The 18,570-nt window shown below is 33.7% G+C and overlaps 2 protein-coding genes and 1 long non-coding RNA gene across 4 annotated transcripts; 1 reads left to right on the top strand and 2 right to left on the bottom strand.

Moving 5' to 3' along the window:
* Window positions 1-9,969: 9,969 nt before the first annotated feature.
* On the top strand, window positions 9,970-14,346 carry LOC109021657 (membrane protein PM19L). Of its 2 annotated transcripts, none has more exons than XM_035692712.1 (4): window positions 9,970-10,144; window positions 13,278-13,494; window positions 13,574-13,751; window positions 13,855-14,346. In XM_035692712.1, the coding sequence occupies exons 2-4, from the start codon at window positions 13,365-13,367 to the stop codon at window positions 14,090-14,092; spliced, it is 546 nt and encodes a 181-aa protein (XP_035548605.1). In that variant the 5' UTR covers window positions 9,970-10,144; window positions 13,278-13,364; the 3' UTR covers window positions 14,093-14,346. The 2 variants fall into 2 exon arrangements, with proteins under 2 accessions (XP_035548605.1, XP_035548604.1); XM_035692711.1 differs by having other exon boundaries at window positions 10,024-10,144; window positions 13,269-13,494.
* On the bottom strand, window positions 10,366-11,889 carry LOC118349073. Its single transcript, XR_004802061.1, has 2 exons — window positions 11,220-11,889; window positions 10,366-11,127 (listed from the first exon to the last, which is right to left on the bottom strand). It is a non-coding gene; the product is annotated as an uncharacterized LOC118349073 (long non-coding RNA).
* Window positions 14,347-15,917: 1,571 nt separating the features above from the next.
* On the bottom strand, window positions 15,918-18,287 carry LOC109010432 (ribosomal RNA-processing protein 14-like). Its single transcript, XM_018991271.2, has 2 exons — window positions 18,137-18,287; window positions 15,918-17,335 (listed from the first exon to the last, which is right to left on the bottom strand). Exon 2 carries the CDS (start codon window positions 17,333-17,335, stop codon window positions 16,280-16,282), a length of 1,056 nt encoding a protein of 351 aa, XP_018846816.2. The 5' UTR covers window positions 18,137-18,287; the 3' UTR covers window positions 15,918-16,279.
* Between the last annotated feature and the right edge of the window lie 283 nt (window positions 18,288-18,570).

Raw genomic sequence — 18,570 nt, 5'->3', positions numbered from 1 at the left:
AACCCATGGTACTTTGGCATAACATAAACTGAGTATCATCATCAGATCAAAACAGAGCATCAAACAGAGCAAAGACCATGTTTCACCCCCGTGGTAGGGTTGTGCTAACCCCGGTGGCCAAACCAGGCAGAGACAGAGGTGAAATCTTTCCTTTATTCTTCTCGGAGCCCCGAGTGTGCACACAGGAAAGACCACAATAAAACCACTTTGTTTCCAAAGTGGGTGCACTCAGAGACAGAGAAGTTGGTACCAACCCAAACAGAGCAGAGCATAACAGAGCAGAGCAGAGCAAAGCAGAGACAGAGTCAGATACGAAAACCAGTACACCATGCCAAAGGTTTTCAGATGTTATATCAAAATAATACAGAGTACCAAAATAGAATCAGAACAATTTGCACACGCTGAACACAAAAGTCAGAACAAATAAATGCACAACTTTTCATATTCTCAATATCGCTCTTTTCCAGATTTCAGAAATCACATGACAGAATTTAGCTCATGTCTACACAATGCATGTCAGAATATATTTTCCTTTTTCACACAGATTTCATGAATAATGCAGATAAGAGACCGAGATTGATCTTTGTTTTCACAAGTTCCCAACACAACACAAATTATGCAAGTTTTCATAAAATCAACCACAGTCTTATTAACTTGTATAAAAACCCAGCATAGGAACCCCGCTTACCTGACTCCTGCAGCGTATTATCTAAACCTTGAAATTGACCTCTATCAATCTCGTCGCCTATTCATAAAAAAATATAAACTAAGCGTTAAAAGAAAATAACACAACCTCCATCTAAATAATTAAAATCCACCATTCCAAACCATATTATAGCAAAAAAAAAAAAAAAATAATTTACTAAGTCAACCAAGTAGTAATCTGGACAACCCTAAATTCAATCCAAAATAACATATACTAATCCTAATATTTCCTAAAACACCCTCCAAAGCCAACGTCCAACACCAATAATCAAAAATTCTAAGACCATTCTAATACAAAGTGTTGGCTTACTCACTTAAAATTACCAGGAACTAGGAATCACAAGCCACGGAAGTCCAGGAACTGATGAAAAGCAAACCCAACTCACGGCAACAACAAACTGCAGAATGAGGATAGAATCAAAATAAATTCGAAGAGGAAAACTGCATGAGTACGTTACGGCAATGAGAAATACCAGCAGAGGTTTCAATGCTTACCCGAAACTCACCAACCCGAAATACTCTCACGCACAGCAACCAGAAAACTCACAAAATGCTACTCAAACTCACGGCAACAATAAATTCCAGCAAGGCTTCAATGCCGACGAAATGCACCAACCCAAAGACTCACCACACACAATAATCAGACACACAAATGCAACCCAAACCTCACGGCCAAAACAGAAACTGCAGAAACAGAGGATAAAACAAACCAAATACTAAGGATCAGAATCTGCACAATTTCAGTATATGAAACCGAAACCTAAAAAGATGAGAAGGAAACACTTACAGTCGAAAATAGAGGGAAAGCGAAGTGATGCCCGTGTGTTGCAGAGGAAAACCGAAAAGCACAATGGAGAGAAAACAGAGGAATGCAGGAAACGGTAACCGAACCAGTGTTGCGCAAGAAAGAAACCGAACTTGAGGAAACTTGGGCAGAGAATCGGAACCCACAGACTACGCAGCAAACAAGAGAAAAAAAAATGAAACCGAAAAGAAAAGAAAGAGACGTGCGCGAGAGAGGTGCGGGAGAAACTGAACTGACGTAGAGAAAAGCGGAAAGAAAAGAGAGAAAGAAACGGAAGTTGAAGAAGAAATACTCACCTCCACAAAAACGACGTCGTTCATACTAAGCACTAAAATGGCTGGGCCATTTTCACGCACGGTCCGGGCCACTGATGAAGAAACTGGGCCTTACACCTTCTCCTAGGACTAAATTCCCAACTTCGACAGCCCTGGGGTAAAGAAAACAACAAGAGAACTAGAAAAAAATGGAGAGAAGGGGAGAGAGGGAGTGTTGGGCCAAAGAGACAACCGATGAGAAAGAGATGGGAAGAGAGAAACGGGGAGAAAAAAAATGAAGGGGGTGTTCGGCGAGGGAGAAAGGGAGAGAAAGTGAAGGGATTTTGGGGAGAACGGATTCACGAGGGAAATAGAACGTTTCGGTTGAAGAGATGTGATTTTAGAATAAAATAACGATTTGGCGATGAATAGGAACTCTCTATGTTTGGAGAAAATGATGGACTTACAGTAGCTGAAAGCTTGAACTCTTCTATTTTATTGAGTCCAATGCAGCGAGTTTGAAGACAATGAAGTCCATAATTTGGCTTTTTTGGAGTTTTAGCGAGGCCGATGCTAATGATCTAAGAGCTCTCTCATTGGAATGGTTAAATTAAAGTATATTTTTGATGAATGTAAGATAAATTTAACTTTTAGCTATTCCATTTATATAAATCTCCATATTGGAATAGTCATTTTTTCATTATATGACAATAAAATAATATAAGATGAATTTAATTTTGACTATTCACATCAAATTTCCAAATTGAATTATCTATTTATTCATTATATAGTAATGAGTAATTAATAATTTTTTAATTTTTTAATTTTTTTAATTATAAATTTATTTTATTTTATCATATTTTACTATTTATAATATTATATATTAATTTGTAATTGTATTTTAATTATATTTTTTCAATTGTCATTTAAAATGGAGAGATAAATAATTAATATTAAAAGGAGAGAGAAATAAATAATATAAAAAGAATTTGATGAATGAATAGTGTATTCCAAATTTAGAAATTAGTTTAGATATTACTAGAATATAGCTAATTCAATGTGAGCAATTTATTAACCTAATAACTAAATTCTCATTGAATTTAACTTTTAACTAATCTAATGAGAATGCTCTAAGCCAGCCAACTTCTAGTGATCTTCTAAATCTAGATTGCAGATTGTCATGATGCTCATCTGAGACACATAGCTGGTGACAACCTGTCACCAACAAAGTCCCACTCATATCCATATTCCCTCTAACTCTGCTCTCTCCCTCTTCGTGCGAATAGGGCTTCTATCTTGTTTTACAATTATCTAAAGATCTGAGTGGTTTTAATTTCTTTTGGTGATGTAAATCTGTGATGTTAATATTGTTTCTTTCTCAAAGCTGCAATTTTTTTTTTCCATTTTCAACATTTTCTTTTTGAGATGTAAATCAAGTACTTGACGTGTGAGATGTTAATATTGTTTTTTTCTGAGAGACTTGTCCTTATAATAAACATGGTGTCCAAATCTGAGTGGTTTTAATTTTTTTTTTTAACTTTTTGGTTGATCTGCAAATTTCTTTTTTGCTTTCGTTTTCTATTGTTTTATTTTTTTGTTTTTTCTTCTATGTTGTGTTTGGATGTAGATGAAGAAACAGATGGATTTTTTTTTTTTTTTGATTCTGTGTTTTTTTTTTTTTTTTTTTTTTTTTTTTTTTTTTTTTTTTTTTTTTTACTTTCACTCCAATATTTGCTGTCTTTTATTTATTTTGTTTGTTGTCTATTTTTCTGTTACCTTTTTTTATTCCTATTAGGTTTGTTAACAATATGAACATATCTCATATATGCGAAGAGGTCGTGTTCAGATTTGACTATTTTTTTTCCTTTCATTTTCCTACAAATCTATAGATCTTTAGATGGGAGTTAATGTTCATTTGTTTTAATAGGTCTGAATTTACTAGCAGAGAAATAGAGGGAGACGCATAGACAAAGGATGAATTGGGCATTTACCTTCTTGATTTTACATACTCTATATAATCGACGGTTGTGTTTGGATGTTGAAGTGAGTTGAGTTGAATTGAGTTGAGATGATAAAATATTGGTAGAATATTATTTTTTAATATTATTATTATTTTAGAATTTGAAAAAGTTGAATTATTTATTATATTTTATATTGAAATTTGAAAAAATTGTAATGATGAGTTGAAATGAGTTGAGATAAGTTTGGTAACCAAACTCACCTACGTTTGTGGCCAAGTACTCTCCTTTTTTCTTTTCCTCCCCTTCCTTTTTAATTGTGTACATTTCTTTTTGCATCTAATTTTTTTGCATTTTCTTTTTAGATTTTTGCAATGGGTATGTTCGATTTCCTTTTAGGATTAGAAACTCATATGTTTTGTTTTTATTCATTGAGGTTGAGCTTTTTATCCCTTGTAAGAAGGAATATTGAAGTTTGTATAAATTTACTGTTTAGATCTGATCATTCTTTTTTTTTTCCTTTATTTTTTTTCCACTCTTCTTTATTTCTTATTCTTGTTTGACTAACAAATATAAAAATATTTAAGTTACAGATTTGTATTTCAAATCTGTTAAGTTACAAATTCGTTTTTCTTAGTTTGTTTATTTTCTTTTGGGTTTCATTTTCTTGGTTTGTATTGTATTGATGGTTTATTTTTTTATAGACTTTTGAACTGAAGCTCTCCTCCTTCTGAAATCAGTTTTGTTTTTCTTTGTAGTTTTCTCTATTGTTGCTTGTGTAGTTCTTCTTTACGTATATTATACTACATATTTGGTTTTTTTTTTTCACAGGAAATTTTTTAGTTTATATTCTAAACTTGGAAGATGTAAACATTTATTGCAGATCTGAAGAATTCTGATTAAGATATATTATTGTACAAAGTTTGTGCCTTTTCTATATTTTTTTGTATTGTGCAGATCTATAGTTTTATTCTAACTTTTAGAATCTGAACTCATCTTTACATTAAATCTCAGATTCGAGAGATCTTACCTCAAATCCCCTATGTGTATTTTTTTGTCTTTATTTTTATAAATTTCAACAGATTTATACCTCTTAACTTTAAATCTGAGTATTGTAATTCAAATCTATTAAGATACAAATGATTTTTTCTTAGTTTGTTTATTTTCTTATGGATTTCATTTTCTTGGTTTGTATTGTATTGATGGTTTAATTTTTTCATGGACTTTTGGACTGAAGCTCTCATCATTCTGAAATCAGTTTGGTTTTTTCATTCTCATCCTTTTTTTCCTGGATGTTTTTTTTTTTGCATGTTTGTTTTCCTCAGTTTTTATACCTGATTTTCAAATTATTTCTGCTATATTTTTCTTACAAATATTAACAAATATGTGTAATGCATAGATAGACTATATATACTATAAACACACAAAACGTAGATAAACTATATGTATACACTATAAACATACAAAAGGCAGTTAGACTGACCTTTTCAATGTTCCTTCAAATCTTAGGACCACTCAACTGCTTCCACACACCTGATTTGAGAGAAACAAAGCGTAGAAAAAACTGAAAGAAATAGAAGATAAATTGAATATGCAGTTGCACGAATAAGTTTTCTGAATTGAGTTTTCTGGATAGATTTTTTTTATAAGTTTTATGAATTTCTAGGTTTTATGGTATCAGTTTCTTCATTTCTTAGAAATATGAACAAACATATGTAGTGCATAGATAAGCTTATACTATAAACACAGAAGACAATTATACTCACGTTTCAATCTTCCTTGAAACCGTAGCACCACTGCACTGCTTGTAATAGAAGGGTTATTTGAGAAAGAAGGTAATAGAAGGTATAAAGTCACTTTTCAAACCTTAGCACCAATGCACTGAAAGTAATAGAAGGGTTTTCTTAAACACAATTCAATGCCTCTAGGGTTGCTACGAAATATGTCTCTTGGTGTTCAAACATTGAACCTGACTATTGCACTACCTGTCTATTCGGCTGCCTCATGTGATTATAAATTTCAAATTTATCACTACCTAGACAAACTAACATAAAATGTGAATTATTAAAAATGATAAGTTATACAACATATTATAACTATCATGTGATTAAAATCTGCCTCCACAGATTTAATATTGCATGTAATATAATCTGTTATCTAATTTCTAAAATATTTTCTGTTTGCAGGTACTATTCCAATGCATGTATTCACAAATTCAGTTGCTGGGACACGGACAATAATGAAAAATCGCTATTTAAATTAAGTTGTTGTGTTTTTTCAAATTGTAAATTATTATAATGTTTTGCTATTACAATGTATATGATATTATAATAAATCTATTTTATTAGTATATTTAAAGATATTAATAATAGAATACAAACCGACAGAAACAATAAAAATAGCCACAAACAGAATGTATAGGAAAATACAATTGTATCCCTGTGCAATGTTTTTATTGTTGATTTAAAGTTATTATAATAGAATAGAAATGGATACAAATTACAGAAATGGACACAAATGGAAGCTTAATGGAAAGTTAATTGAAACAAGAAAATTCTGTTAAATTAAGAAAAATTTGTTTGATAGGCTTTTTATATATATAAAGATATATATATATATATATATATATATACTAGTAAGATGTTACGTGCCTAAGGCTCGTATGCACAGTTCAAAGCACTAATATATTTTATTAAAATAAAAATAAAGTACATATATCTTATTATTTTATTACTAATATATATCTTAAAAGCTATTGGAAGATAGACTATTTGTAAATTATTATAATGCTTTCCTATTATAATGAATACGAAAAGACAAATCTACATAAATATGTTTTTCTATTATAACGTATTTTCAAATTGGAAATTGAATCCATGATTATTATTATAATAAATATGCTTTATTAGCATATTTAAATATATTAATAGTGGAATAGAAACCAACAGAAACCATAAAAGTAGCCATAAATAGAATGTAAATGAAAATACAATTGTATCCTTGTGTTATGTAATTATTACAAACGGATGTAAAGTTAATGAAAACCAGCATATTTCGTTAAAACAAAAAATTTATGTTAAAACAAGAAAATTCCGTTTCATAGACTCTTTATATATATAGAGAGATATATATTTATATATACAGCTCTGCTACAGACAACCGAGCTGCGAAACCTTGGGGGAATCGGCTGCCACGTCAATCGGAGAAAAAAAAAACACCGCTTATTCTTTTTCTGTTTCCCTTAAGACTTTTATCAAACACTTTCTCTCCTTCCCACAACACACCCACACTTCAATGGCCATCACGTCTCTCTCACTTCTCCAACCATCTCTCTTCTAACCATATTCTTCTGCTTCCCTTCTGTTTTTTTCTTCTTCTTCTTCGTCTTATTTTTTCAATGGGACCCAATTCCAGGTCCACAATAACTTCATCTCTCTTTTTTATTCTTCTTCTTGTACGAAATACAATACAAGGGTCTCTGCGGGACGCTTTAGATCGGTAGTTAATGCTTCTGGGAACTACTATGCCACTCTTGGGGTTCCAAAATCTGCCACTGGCAAGGAAATCAAGGCAGTGTATCAAAAGTTAGCACGCTAGATACTGAATTTTACTTTGGGGCTTATTCTTTGAAAATTGAAAGGGGAGGGAGAGGATCGAAGGGAGAGAAAGAGCTTTCGGCTTCGAAGGAATTGCGTCATTGGTTTCATGTGTTGATTTTGAGTGGGAATGTGGGGCTGAATGGGGGGAATCATGCTTGAGGAAGACGAATGAGGGAAGATAGACGATAGCTCTAGAAATGGAGGGAAAGGAAGAAACGACTTGTTTTGGACTGCTATAAGAGTGAACGACATCGTATAATTTTTCCACGTGGGATGTGGTTCCCCCACGGTTTCCCTTCCCGGTTGTCTATAGACTTTTTATTATATATATAGGCGAAGGGGAGTGCTACTCCCACACGGACAAAGGGTACCAAGATGTGTACCGAATGGCGAATAGTATATATTTTGTTTTGTTTTATTTTTTAATGTATATGTGTGAGTATTTAAATAAAAAACTTAAAAAACACATACTAAAAAAAAAAAACAAAATTGGTATCTTTGTCCGTGGACAAAACATTTTCTAAATGAGAAATATTTTAATTATAAAAGGATTATATAAAATTATTCTCATAAATTGATATGTTTTGTCGTGATTCATCAGATTATAAATTTATTTATTTTTAACAAGCATTTGTGTTTCAACCGGCAAAACTCATAAAAATGCAGCAATCCATGAGCCATGAGGTGTACATGAGCTTGCTAAACGCCACCTGGCTGTCACAAGAAAGGCCAGTACTAGAATGCAGTCAGTGGTGGCTTGATCACTGTAGCAACACCACATACCAGCCCCAGGATCTGCTGCTTTGTCTGAATTCTATGCAATTTGCCAGACCATGGAACTAGAAGGCAGCCTCCTGTCCCATGCATGCATGCATGGGTGGGTGCCCAACGCACCACATGATGGGGGCTGCACTGCTAATTGGCCTTAGGATCGACGACTTTAAAATTAGAAACAAAACCAAAGTTAATGCCATTCATGATAGATTCACCTCAAATTAACCCAACTGGCAAAGTATTCAACACGTACGAACTTTATACGCTTGTCTGGACAGCCCAAAACTTTGCTCGATCATTTTTACCTCTCTAGCTAGCTGTGGCCGGCTGCTGCCAATTATATATTCCTCGATGATCCCTTGCTTCGCCGGCGGCGCCGGGCTTCCCCTCCATCGGTTTCGTACGCACTTGGCACGTCCATATTCACATATACAATGGATGGAGTTACTATGCATGAATGCTTTAATTGTTTTAGTCTGATTTAACATGCATGATGGCCACAGCAGTAGTACTTATCAATCTTTTGAATAATTAATGTATTGAAAACTAATATATGTATAATATAGTAGCCGCAGAGGAAAAAAAAAGAAAGAAAATTATAGTATTTACAAGATTAAGAGATGAGTTGAATAAAATATTGTTATAATATTATTTTTAATATTATTATTATTTTAGAATTGAAAAAAGTTAAATGTTTATTATATTTTGTGTAAAAATTTAAAAAAATTATAATAATGAGATGAGTTGAAGTGAATTTCTAACCTAAACCGAGGCTAAAAATAAAAAGAGATTTGTTTGTGTATAAGAAGATTCAATATATATAACAGACTCAACCCAAAACCATTGCCCATAATTGTTTTCTTTGTTTGTTTGTTTGTTTGTTTTTTTTCCTTTCCCTTTTTGGATAAGAGATAGATCACGTACAACTCATGTTTTGATCAATTCATTATATAAGGTCCTGTTAAAGAAGAAAAACATTAGTTGGCTACAGAATGCTAGCTCCTTAATTTGTCCGGACAAATCAATCCAAGGATAAAAAGTACTAGCTAGCTAGCTACCTTTGTCTCATGTTATGGTCCATTGAACGGCACAGACCAAATATTCTAGAACGAGAGCTGCAGGCAATAACTCCCAAGCAATACCAATACTAACTACAGAAAAAACCAACGCAGAACTCAGAATCCCTATGATCAATATAATATATATTTTTTCAAGGCAATTTGTACGTACGTGAAATGAAAATCATAGATAAATTAATAGGGAAGAAATTAATAACATATATAAGAACTAAATGACATGATTTGAATTCCTATATATATATATATATATTTTATCTTATCTCTTATCTTATATGTAATAAGTGTCAATAAGCAGCTGTCGTCCATTATTTGTCCCAAATTTGCCCCTGCATTTCAGTTCATTTCGCCCACATCCTGCGTCTCTGCTTTTCGTCGATTATTTTTCCCAGTTTTGTCCTTGCATTTCAGTGATGTCTGACGTCCTGTGTTAGTTTTGTTTCTTTACGGAAATATCACCGCAGAGTGGTGTCGGTTCTACAATATATTTTAATCTTATTTTCTTTTCCACTTCTTACAGACTTCTCGTAAGTTCTACCACCTTCTCTAATTAATTTTTTAATCTGTTTTCTTTATTTACTGGATATACTTTCTTTTACTTTTGGACATGCTTTTTTCGCATCCCTGACGAAGCGGTGACCGCTTGGATCGTTTGGCATTTGTTAATCTCGGATTTGTAGAAATTGGATGGTCTTTCACATCCTCTCCACGTCTACCACCGCTTCGACCGTTTGCAGTACAGTATAGTATTATCAGATTAGTAAAAATTCTTTTGTTCTTATCCTTCTTCTGTACTGCCGTTTTCACCCCTTCTCGATTCATATAAAAGCAAAACTCATTCTTACTTTCTACTCCATATCCTCTTACGTTCTACACCTTTAAAATCAAAATCCTCTCACTCACATCGCACAAACTTTCAGTGGCTTAGTGTTGATAGATTAGTTTCTCGCTTTGAAGTTTCAAAAATAACTAGGTATGTAATTCTTTTTCTTCTCCAGTTAATTTTCCCTCTATTTTTAAGTATAATTATATGGTGTCTGTTTGTTTTTCTTTCAATTATGCCATATACCATATCTGCTCTTATGGTATGTTTATATAAAAAAAAAAAATTGAGACTGTAGACCATTTATCACATAGTTGGTCCACACAAGTTCACAAACTTCTAAATTAAAAAGTTACAAGCTGCAAACTACATAAAATACAAACCGTAAAATAAGCTTTCTCATCTAAACATATATGCTAAAATACAAACCATGAAACGTTTATCAGACAGTTGCTATGCGTGCAAGTTAAAAAATTACAGCCTGGAAACTAGAAGAATAAAACTACATGTGGTGATCCCTAAAGGTTGTACAAGGAACAAATTCAATAAAGAGTTTGAACTCGCCAAATAAAACAAAAAACAAAAAAAATCAAAAGATGTGTTTATATGTGTACATGTAAACAGATTTGTTAAGCTCAGAATGAAACTCATAGTGACAAAAAAGAGGAACAATATAGATCGAAAAGAAATAAACTTTTCAAAACCTACGAATTATAAATGTGTTCAGATCACATCCAAACAAATATTATCCATACCGACTAAGAAAACGGGTAGAAGAAAAGACATTTCCAAACAAGAAAAAGAAAATAATTATTGCACAGACAGCAAAAAATTTCCTCAAGATCTGAGAAATAAACTTTAAGATTTGATAGAAAAAAATTATAATAGTCAAAAAAATAAAGACAGAAAATGAAAAAAAAAAAAGGAAACAAAAATTCAGATCTGAGAAAAAATCTCAGATCTGTGTGAGTTCAGAAAAGAAAATGCTAAGAAATAAAGAAATCGATACAAAATAAATATATGGAAACAAAATAAGGAAATATTAACATTTCCAAAGCAGCAGAACAGATCTACAGATCTACAGATCTGTAGGAATCCGAAATAAAAAGTTCCTTCAATGAAACAAATCGCCACTGCAACCCAAAAAAAAAAAAAACAAAATTGCAAAAAATAAAAAAATCAAATCAAATCAATAAATTCTTATATCTATTGAGAAGAGAGATACCTGCCAGGGAAAAAAACAATCGCAATGGAAGACCCAGAGAAAAGATCTAGAGATCTATATGCATTTGAAGAAAATAAACCTGCAACGAAAATCAAAAACAAAAAAAAGAAATAGAAAAAAAAAAAAAACAAAATCTGAGAAAAAAAAATCTCAGAACTGAGTTCACAAAAAATTATTTATGCGAAATAAACAAGTGAGCAGAGAAAAAAGGAAAACACGGATCAATAAGAACAAACCAACAGATATCAGCCGAAGGAACGAAAAAAAAAAACTTAGATCTGAAACATGGAGCTTCAGATTCGTAGCATTTGGAAAAAAAACTTGTAAAATATCATAAAACACAAATAAAGATAAGAGCTGTTGTTTTTTATTTCTCTATTGAGAGAAGAGGCAGTGAGCGGCAAGAACAAGAGAGAGGATTTGTGAGAGAAAGATGGGATGGAAACGGAAGAGACGAGGGAAGGAGAAGAAGAAAGCTCAGAAAAAGAAGGAAAAAGAGAGAGGGCGAGACGGGAAGCTCAATGTCAAGTGGGTGTAAAATTAGGTTTCTCTCTTGATGGAAACGGCGCCGTTTCTCCATTGGGTGTAATAGTTTGCTTCTTTTATGATGGTCTGCAACGCTGGCGTTTTGAATGACTGTGGGTTTAACAATAATAGTTTTATTAATATAATTACAAACTTTCTTAAAGTAAAAATATATATTTTATTAATATAGATCTAATATTTTTTAATGTATTTTTTTTTTTTTTACAGGTTTACTGCTTTGGTTCTTACTTTACTGTTCCTTGTTGCGGTTGTTGTCAATTTCTTTTATTTCCATTGTATTTTCTAGTATGTTCCCTTCTACATCATTTAATAAAATGTTATTCAATTTTTTTTTAAATTTATATAAATGTACCTTTAGTCAAAATAAACTGTTCACATTGTATTTTTGTTGTATGAATATTTCTTTTTGTGATCATATTAATCTCTTCTAATATATTTGTTCTATTTTAAGATATACTATATCATTTGATTCATTTAATATAATCTGTATAAAATTATTTGTATATAATTAAATTAGTTAACAGTAACCAATGTGGATGATTATGTGTATAAAATCATTCGTACATAGAGAACATTACAAATATGATTCAAGATAAAGAGTGGATGATTGTTTTGGGTGCATCTATGCATGAATTTGGGAAATTGCGCCAAAACAAACTTAACGTATTATCTATCAATGGTTATTTCAAAAATTTTCTTCTAGACTTCTAGTTATTATAATGTATAGTTATAAGAAATTCATATGTAATTATGAGATAGCTCTTGCTTTTTATTTGTAATTATGATGATAACACATTAGTTTCAATTGTCATTTTTTTTTATATACAATAGAACATTGTATAATTATAAATATGTTCGTGTAAATTCTTATGTTATAATGATAAATATTCTACAAATTATATATATGATTATTTTTATAATTAATGAGAATCTTAAAATATAAACAAAACTATTACATTTTATAATTACATATATTAACCAATTTTTTATTATTACATATTTTTAGATTTCATAAATATTATTTTTTAAAATATTTTTTATATTTTCACAATTGGGCACACGTGCAATTATATATATATATATATATATATACCTTCACATTACCGCACCGCAATTTTACATGATGAACAAAAGCGAAGAGTGCCAAAATGCAGCACTTAAAGATAATTAAGATCTCCAACACAAGAAAATACAAAATTTTTGCATTGTCTTTATAGATCAGTGGGCCCACAGGGGTGGTGGAGATCAGTGCATGTGGAGCGTGTAGATGGAAAGTGTGTGCTAGACATGATTCCCTGGATAAGGCACAGTTAGATCATTGAAGATTGGAGAATCCAGGACGTACGTACAGAGATGAATAAAATTAAATACTTTACGGTATAGATAAGAACAAGCTTGACAAGTGTCCCACCACCTGTAACCAAAAGCACACATGCAAAACCTGTCTAGTTTACACGTATCCTAGTGAACTGCTAACCTTTGCTCTTCTATATAACTCTTCAGTACTCGCAGGCATTCTAGCGCTTACCACAGAGCAGGAAAATTGAAGGGAACTTGAAAGAAGTGGGTGTTATTTTGGGGGAGAGGAATTGAAGAAGAATGGCTCAGACGGTGGGGAGGACCTTAGCAGCTCCTTTGCTGTTTATAAACTTGATCATGTACCTTCTTGTGGTGGGTTTTGCTAGTTGGTGTATTAACAAGTATATCAATGGCCAAATGAACCATCCCAGTAAGCTCTCTCTCTCTCTCTCTCTGCTTTTGACTATCTTCAATTGGGTTAAACAAATTTTTTTACAAAATATTTGCAGGTTTAGGGGGCAATCCTGCGACAAATTACTTCTTGACCTTCGCCTTATTGGCTGGTGTCCTTGGCGTGGTTTCAAAGTTTCTTGGTGGCAACCACATCAGAGCTTGGAGGAATGACAGTCTAGCCTCTGCAGCATCAACATCAATAGTGGCATGGGCAATTACTGCACTAGCTTTTGGGTAAGTTCTCAAGATCCTCCTCGTATTCTCGTATTTATCATGTATACGTGTGCGTTGGTGAAATAAACTCACACCCGACAAATGCTTCTACATGACCTTGTAGGCTTGCGTGCAAGGAGATAGACATAGGAGGGTACAGAGGGTGGAGACTGAAGGTAGTAGAGGCATTCATAATTATTCTAACGTTCACCCAGTTGTTGTACGTTTTGTTACTTCATGCTGGGGTGTTCAGCAGCAAGTACGGTCCCGGTTACCGCGACAGAGATTATGGCATGGGGCCGGCAGCCGGTACCGCTGACCCGACGCCTAAGGGTGTCGGGGTTGCTGGTTCTAGGGTTTAAATCACGTATATACATGACAGTACTACTACTAGTACTCATGCAGCATGCATATGGTTTCTTCTGTTGATTTCATCTTTTTTTTTTTTCCTGCAATTTAGTCCAGTTTGTGGCTACGTACGTACATAAGTTTCTTATTTGGTTGTGGCTGGGAGGATCCGATCGATGTCTACTTTCTATTTAAATGTCATGATCTCATATATGTACGAGTTTCCTGCATCATGTGTACATATATATAGTGTGATGACTTTGGCCTATTTACTTGTTCGTTTTAGTATATATAATGTATTATGTTTAATGCTACAACAAGCAATATTTACTGGTTGCTCTATAAACCCATCATTTTTTGTGGGGGAGGGAGCAAGCCTAGATGAAACGTCGATCGACAATCCCGCACGGATTTTAGGAAAATGGGGAAAAAAAGATTCTGCTCGATTTGCTCAGTGCATACACGAGATCAATGCCATTAATAAACAAACCCGAAATGCTTTTGGCTCTTAACTACGCTTATGATCATGATCATTTTCTCTTGGCCATTGAATACAGCTAGTAACTTCGTCATTTTCTTTTTGACTCCAGGGCTCCAATCGAATTTTGAAAGAGATTTTAGTCTTTTACACTTTATTATTTGATTTGATAGGATCATATGTTATACTTTAAAGTACTGGTCAAAAGTAGTTTTACAATTTACTTGAGAAAAATTTATAAAAAAAATTATTTTTTTAAAAAGTTAGAAAATGATTATATTTTTATCATTTTCGCTCGAACCATATATATAGCATGCAGTTTGGCTAAGTGTACGCGAGGTTTAGCCGCGGGGTTGCCCGACAAGAAGGAAGGAACAAATCCATTTTGATGCTTCAAACGCCACCAATAATGGCCGACAATATTTAATACGTGTTGATTCAGTACTACTACGATATATAGAAGTTACAAAGATCAAGAGAATCGTACTCGTATTTGAGTTCGATTGTTACGTCTTTACAGGTTTAAAGGGTGATCTTTTAGACACTGTAATTGGGTAGACACGTGATACAAATGCACACGGGAAAGAAGTATCGAATATACACGTCAAGCTCTTCACAACCATCAAAAGCTTTATCAACCACCAGCAAACAAACCTCTATAAACCTAACTGTATATATGAAGCACTTCCAACTTTCATATATGAAGCACTTCCTACTCACTTTCGACGTTGTTGTCATCATCTGAGACCCATACCCACTATCCGATAATAGCTCAGTTTAACATAGGATTTTGTTATATGTTTTTTGTTATTTGCTGTTTTATCCAACAAACCTCCAATTGACACGATTGTAGGCGAGATTGGTGGCACTAAAGTATATGTTTTTGTGTTCCCTGCGTAGTTCTATCTTAACCATCAGCAATGGGCACTTGCTCTGCAAGAGCAATTTTGCCACCAACTTGGCTAGGGTACTGCATTACAGACAAACTAGAAAAAAGAAGCATTCTTTATACATCCACGACTAACAACCCATCTTTTTAAAGGTCCATCGACAACAAAGACATGCCTTATTAGGAAGACTACCAATTTGAGAATGGTATGTGTAGCAGTACCAAATATGGCATTGATTCTATCCTAGTAAATATAATCAGCCTATTGAAGCTGAGTAAAAGCAAACTTCCGGCCACAAGGATTTCTCACTCTGGCATTGTGAATTAACGAGGAAAACACAAGGCTAGCGGAACATACGAAGATTCAACATAACTTCAGCTGATACGGAAAATGCCAATCCAACAATTCCAATAGTTTAAAATTGTACTAACATTCTGCTTGATTGCTCTTAAGATATTGAGTTTGGTATGGTGAAGCATCAAAGATTAATTTAATTAGTTAGAAGCATTGAAACCTCAAATAACGTGCAGAAGTTGATATTCAAACAAGAAAACTTCCTTCGTGCTAAAAAACACCATTTAACATCAGCCACAAACATGTAAAAATGGACTCTTCAACAGTACTGATCTAGTAGAAGTAGTAGTAGTAGTAGTAGCAGCAGCTAAACAAGGGAATAGGAAGAGAGGAGGGGGGCAGGGGGGTTCTATGTAGCAGAATCCCCGAAATAAGATTTTCCCTGAATTTTGATATCCTGTTTAGGTCAATTGATTTGAGAGTAAAGCAAAAAAGGCACCATAAGAGGCAGAAATTCATAAACTTTAGGAGGAAGAACCTTAACCTGAACCTTCATTTATAAAACCTTCCTTTCGACCTTCAAATCCAGGACGCATTAGCTTTTTCTCTCTCTTTGCAATTCGACGCATTTTCTTCTCATGAATCTTCTGTGCTATATTTTCTGACCTCTTTTGCTGTTTCTCTGCTTTCATCTTCCGTGTGGTCTGCAGCCTCTCCGACCATTTCTCAGCATTCTTCTGATGCCTCTTCTTCTCCTTTTGTATACTCCTTTTCAACAGACTTGGATCATCATGAACTTTAATCCCAGCTGCTCTACTCGTTGCCGCTTTCCACGAATGCTTCTTCGAGATAACCAGACCTTTCTCAGGATCTTCCCTTGCTTCTTTAAATTTCTTTGCCCTTTCAAGCTCCTTCATCTTTGAAAGTTTCCTCTTCTTCTTCTTGCCAAGCTCTTCCTCATCCCCAAGATTGACATGAGTAAATGCAAGTTCCTTTGAAGCCTCTGCTATATCCTTACCAATTTGATCTGCAGAACTACTAGTTGTTGGTTTCTTTTCGTCATAAACAGAGTCTCTCTTGCGTTTCTTCTGCTGAATTCCATTTCTGTATTCTCTCTCATTCCTTTTCTTTGCTCTGTTGGAATCTTCGGAATTCCTATTTGCTCTAGTCTGTTCAATTTTTAGATGCAGCCGTTGCCGAAGTTCCTCTAATGTCACCTGCCGATTATTATCTTGACCTTCAATGCCAGAAAGAATAGGCTTGATTTCTATTTCCTCATCATCACTATCATTCAATTGTTCTTTCTCCAAGCTTTGCTTTAGCAAATCAAGGGTTGTTGCAGAAGACTTTTCTGGATCCAAACGATCTCTTCGAGCTTTTTTAATGTTCTCCCTTGATTCCTTTTTTGCCAAAGCTTTTTCGGCCTTGCTGAGGCCCTGAAACCATGGCTTATCCTTATCATCATTGGGCAGATAGAACTTTGCGGGGATTAACTCAACTAACTTGTCAAAGAACAGAGAATGATGATGAATGATAGACTTCAAATCGGTATCAGGTTTAAAATCAGTTATAGGCTTTTGTCTTTTTTTCTTCATCTGCAAGGTGATGAAAATGAAGCAAGAACTAGTGAGAGAGAGAGAGAGAGAGAGAGAGAGAGAGAGAGAGAGAGAGAGAGAGAGTCAACTATTGCATATTGTCAATCTATGTATTTGTTCGAATTTTCCATTACATACATTTCCTTTCTCTATTTATGTTATCGAGAAGGAAAACCACAGAAGATCGTAAGCTTAATGACCTCATTCAGTTAAGAATGCTAAATTGCAGACAAGATGCTCTTTGCGCAACAAAGTTTATCCCCTAGAAAATACTTGAGCTTTTTTCAGGTACCAGCGTACATTTCCATTTAGTTTTCTTTGAAAGAAAGACATCAGTGAAATTTTGCATTTTTCCCCTAAACGAGCATGATGTTTAGAAATGGCTACAAATCAAACAAACAACATAAACCCTAACACTCCCTTTGGTTAGTTACCCATAAAAAGAAAACACTGAGTTTGGGTTTTAAGAAACTGGAGGAAAATGAAGTAAAATGTCAAATTGAAACGTACCACATATCCTATTATAGTTTCTAACAAAAAACATATTTAAAGAAAAAGGAAATAGAAAGAGAGGCAGCATAAGGATTTATGTTTCTCAACTACCAAACAAATCGAAACAATATCGTTAAATTTTCTCGCTTACAATTTGAAAGCAACCATTTTGGTTCGGGGGTAGAATCTGAAAGTATAAGTTGATGTTTGTTTCGAAGTTTTCCCAAGAGAGAAAATCACAAATCATAAACCCCTAAAAATTTCTGGGAAAGCAATTATCTTCAGGAAAAAGAACGAAAGAAAACATACCTTCGGTATTTATCGGTTCAACAGCAGGGAAAAGAGCCGAATACGTTGACCTCTGGGTTGGGGGCTCAGGGGAGAGAGAGCGCGAGGAAGAGAGGCGCGGCCGATAGATGTCGTGGGAGGTTTGGAACAAAAATGAAAAACCTTTGGAAGTACGATGGTGTTGGTACTGGCGGATCGTTAAATTGGGTTGCCACAAAAGCCCGTTGGGCCCTCTTCAAAGTTCAAAGTAGTATCTAATGGCCTTTGATCTTTTTCTCTTTGGGCCGCAAGAATTAAAGCCCAATCATCTTCTAAACCTTTTTCACATTTTCCTTTTCTTTTTTAATAAGTACAAAATTCATTTTAAATATAGGTACGATATTCAGTCATATGAACGCATTAATTACTTAAAATTATGTTATATATGATCCCCTTTTTAAGAACCAAAATTTATA

This window comes from Juglans regia, chromosome 7 (genome assembly GCF_001411555.2).
Source record: "Juglans regia cultivar Chandler chromosome 7, Walnut 2.0, whole genome shotgun sequence".
In the NCBI taxonomy this organism is placed as follows: Eukaryota; Viridiplantae; Streptophyta; class Magnoliopsida; order Fagales; family Juglandaceae; genus Juglans; species Juglans regia.
The sequence above is the reverse complement of the archived record's forward strand: the minus strand, read 5'-3'. Positions and strand labels throughout refer to the sequence as shown.

Coding starts and splice junctions, on each gene's coding strand:
- LOC109010432 (XM_018991271.2), bottom strand. CDS start 17,335: ATGAAGAAAAAAAGACAAAAGCCTATAACTGATTTTAAACCTGATACC.
- LOC109021657 (XM_035692712.1), top strand. CDS start 13,365: ATGGCTCAGACGGTGGGGAGGACCTTAGCAGCTCCTTTGCTGTTTATA. Junction 13,495..13,573: donor TGGCCAAATGAACCATCCCA/GTAAGCTCTCTC, acceptor AAATATTTGCAG/GTTTAGGGGGCAATCCTGCG. Junction 13,752..13,854: donor ATTACTGCACTAGCTTTTGG/GTAAGTTCTCAA, acceptor ATGACCTTGTAG/GCTTGCGTGCAAGGAGATAG.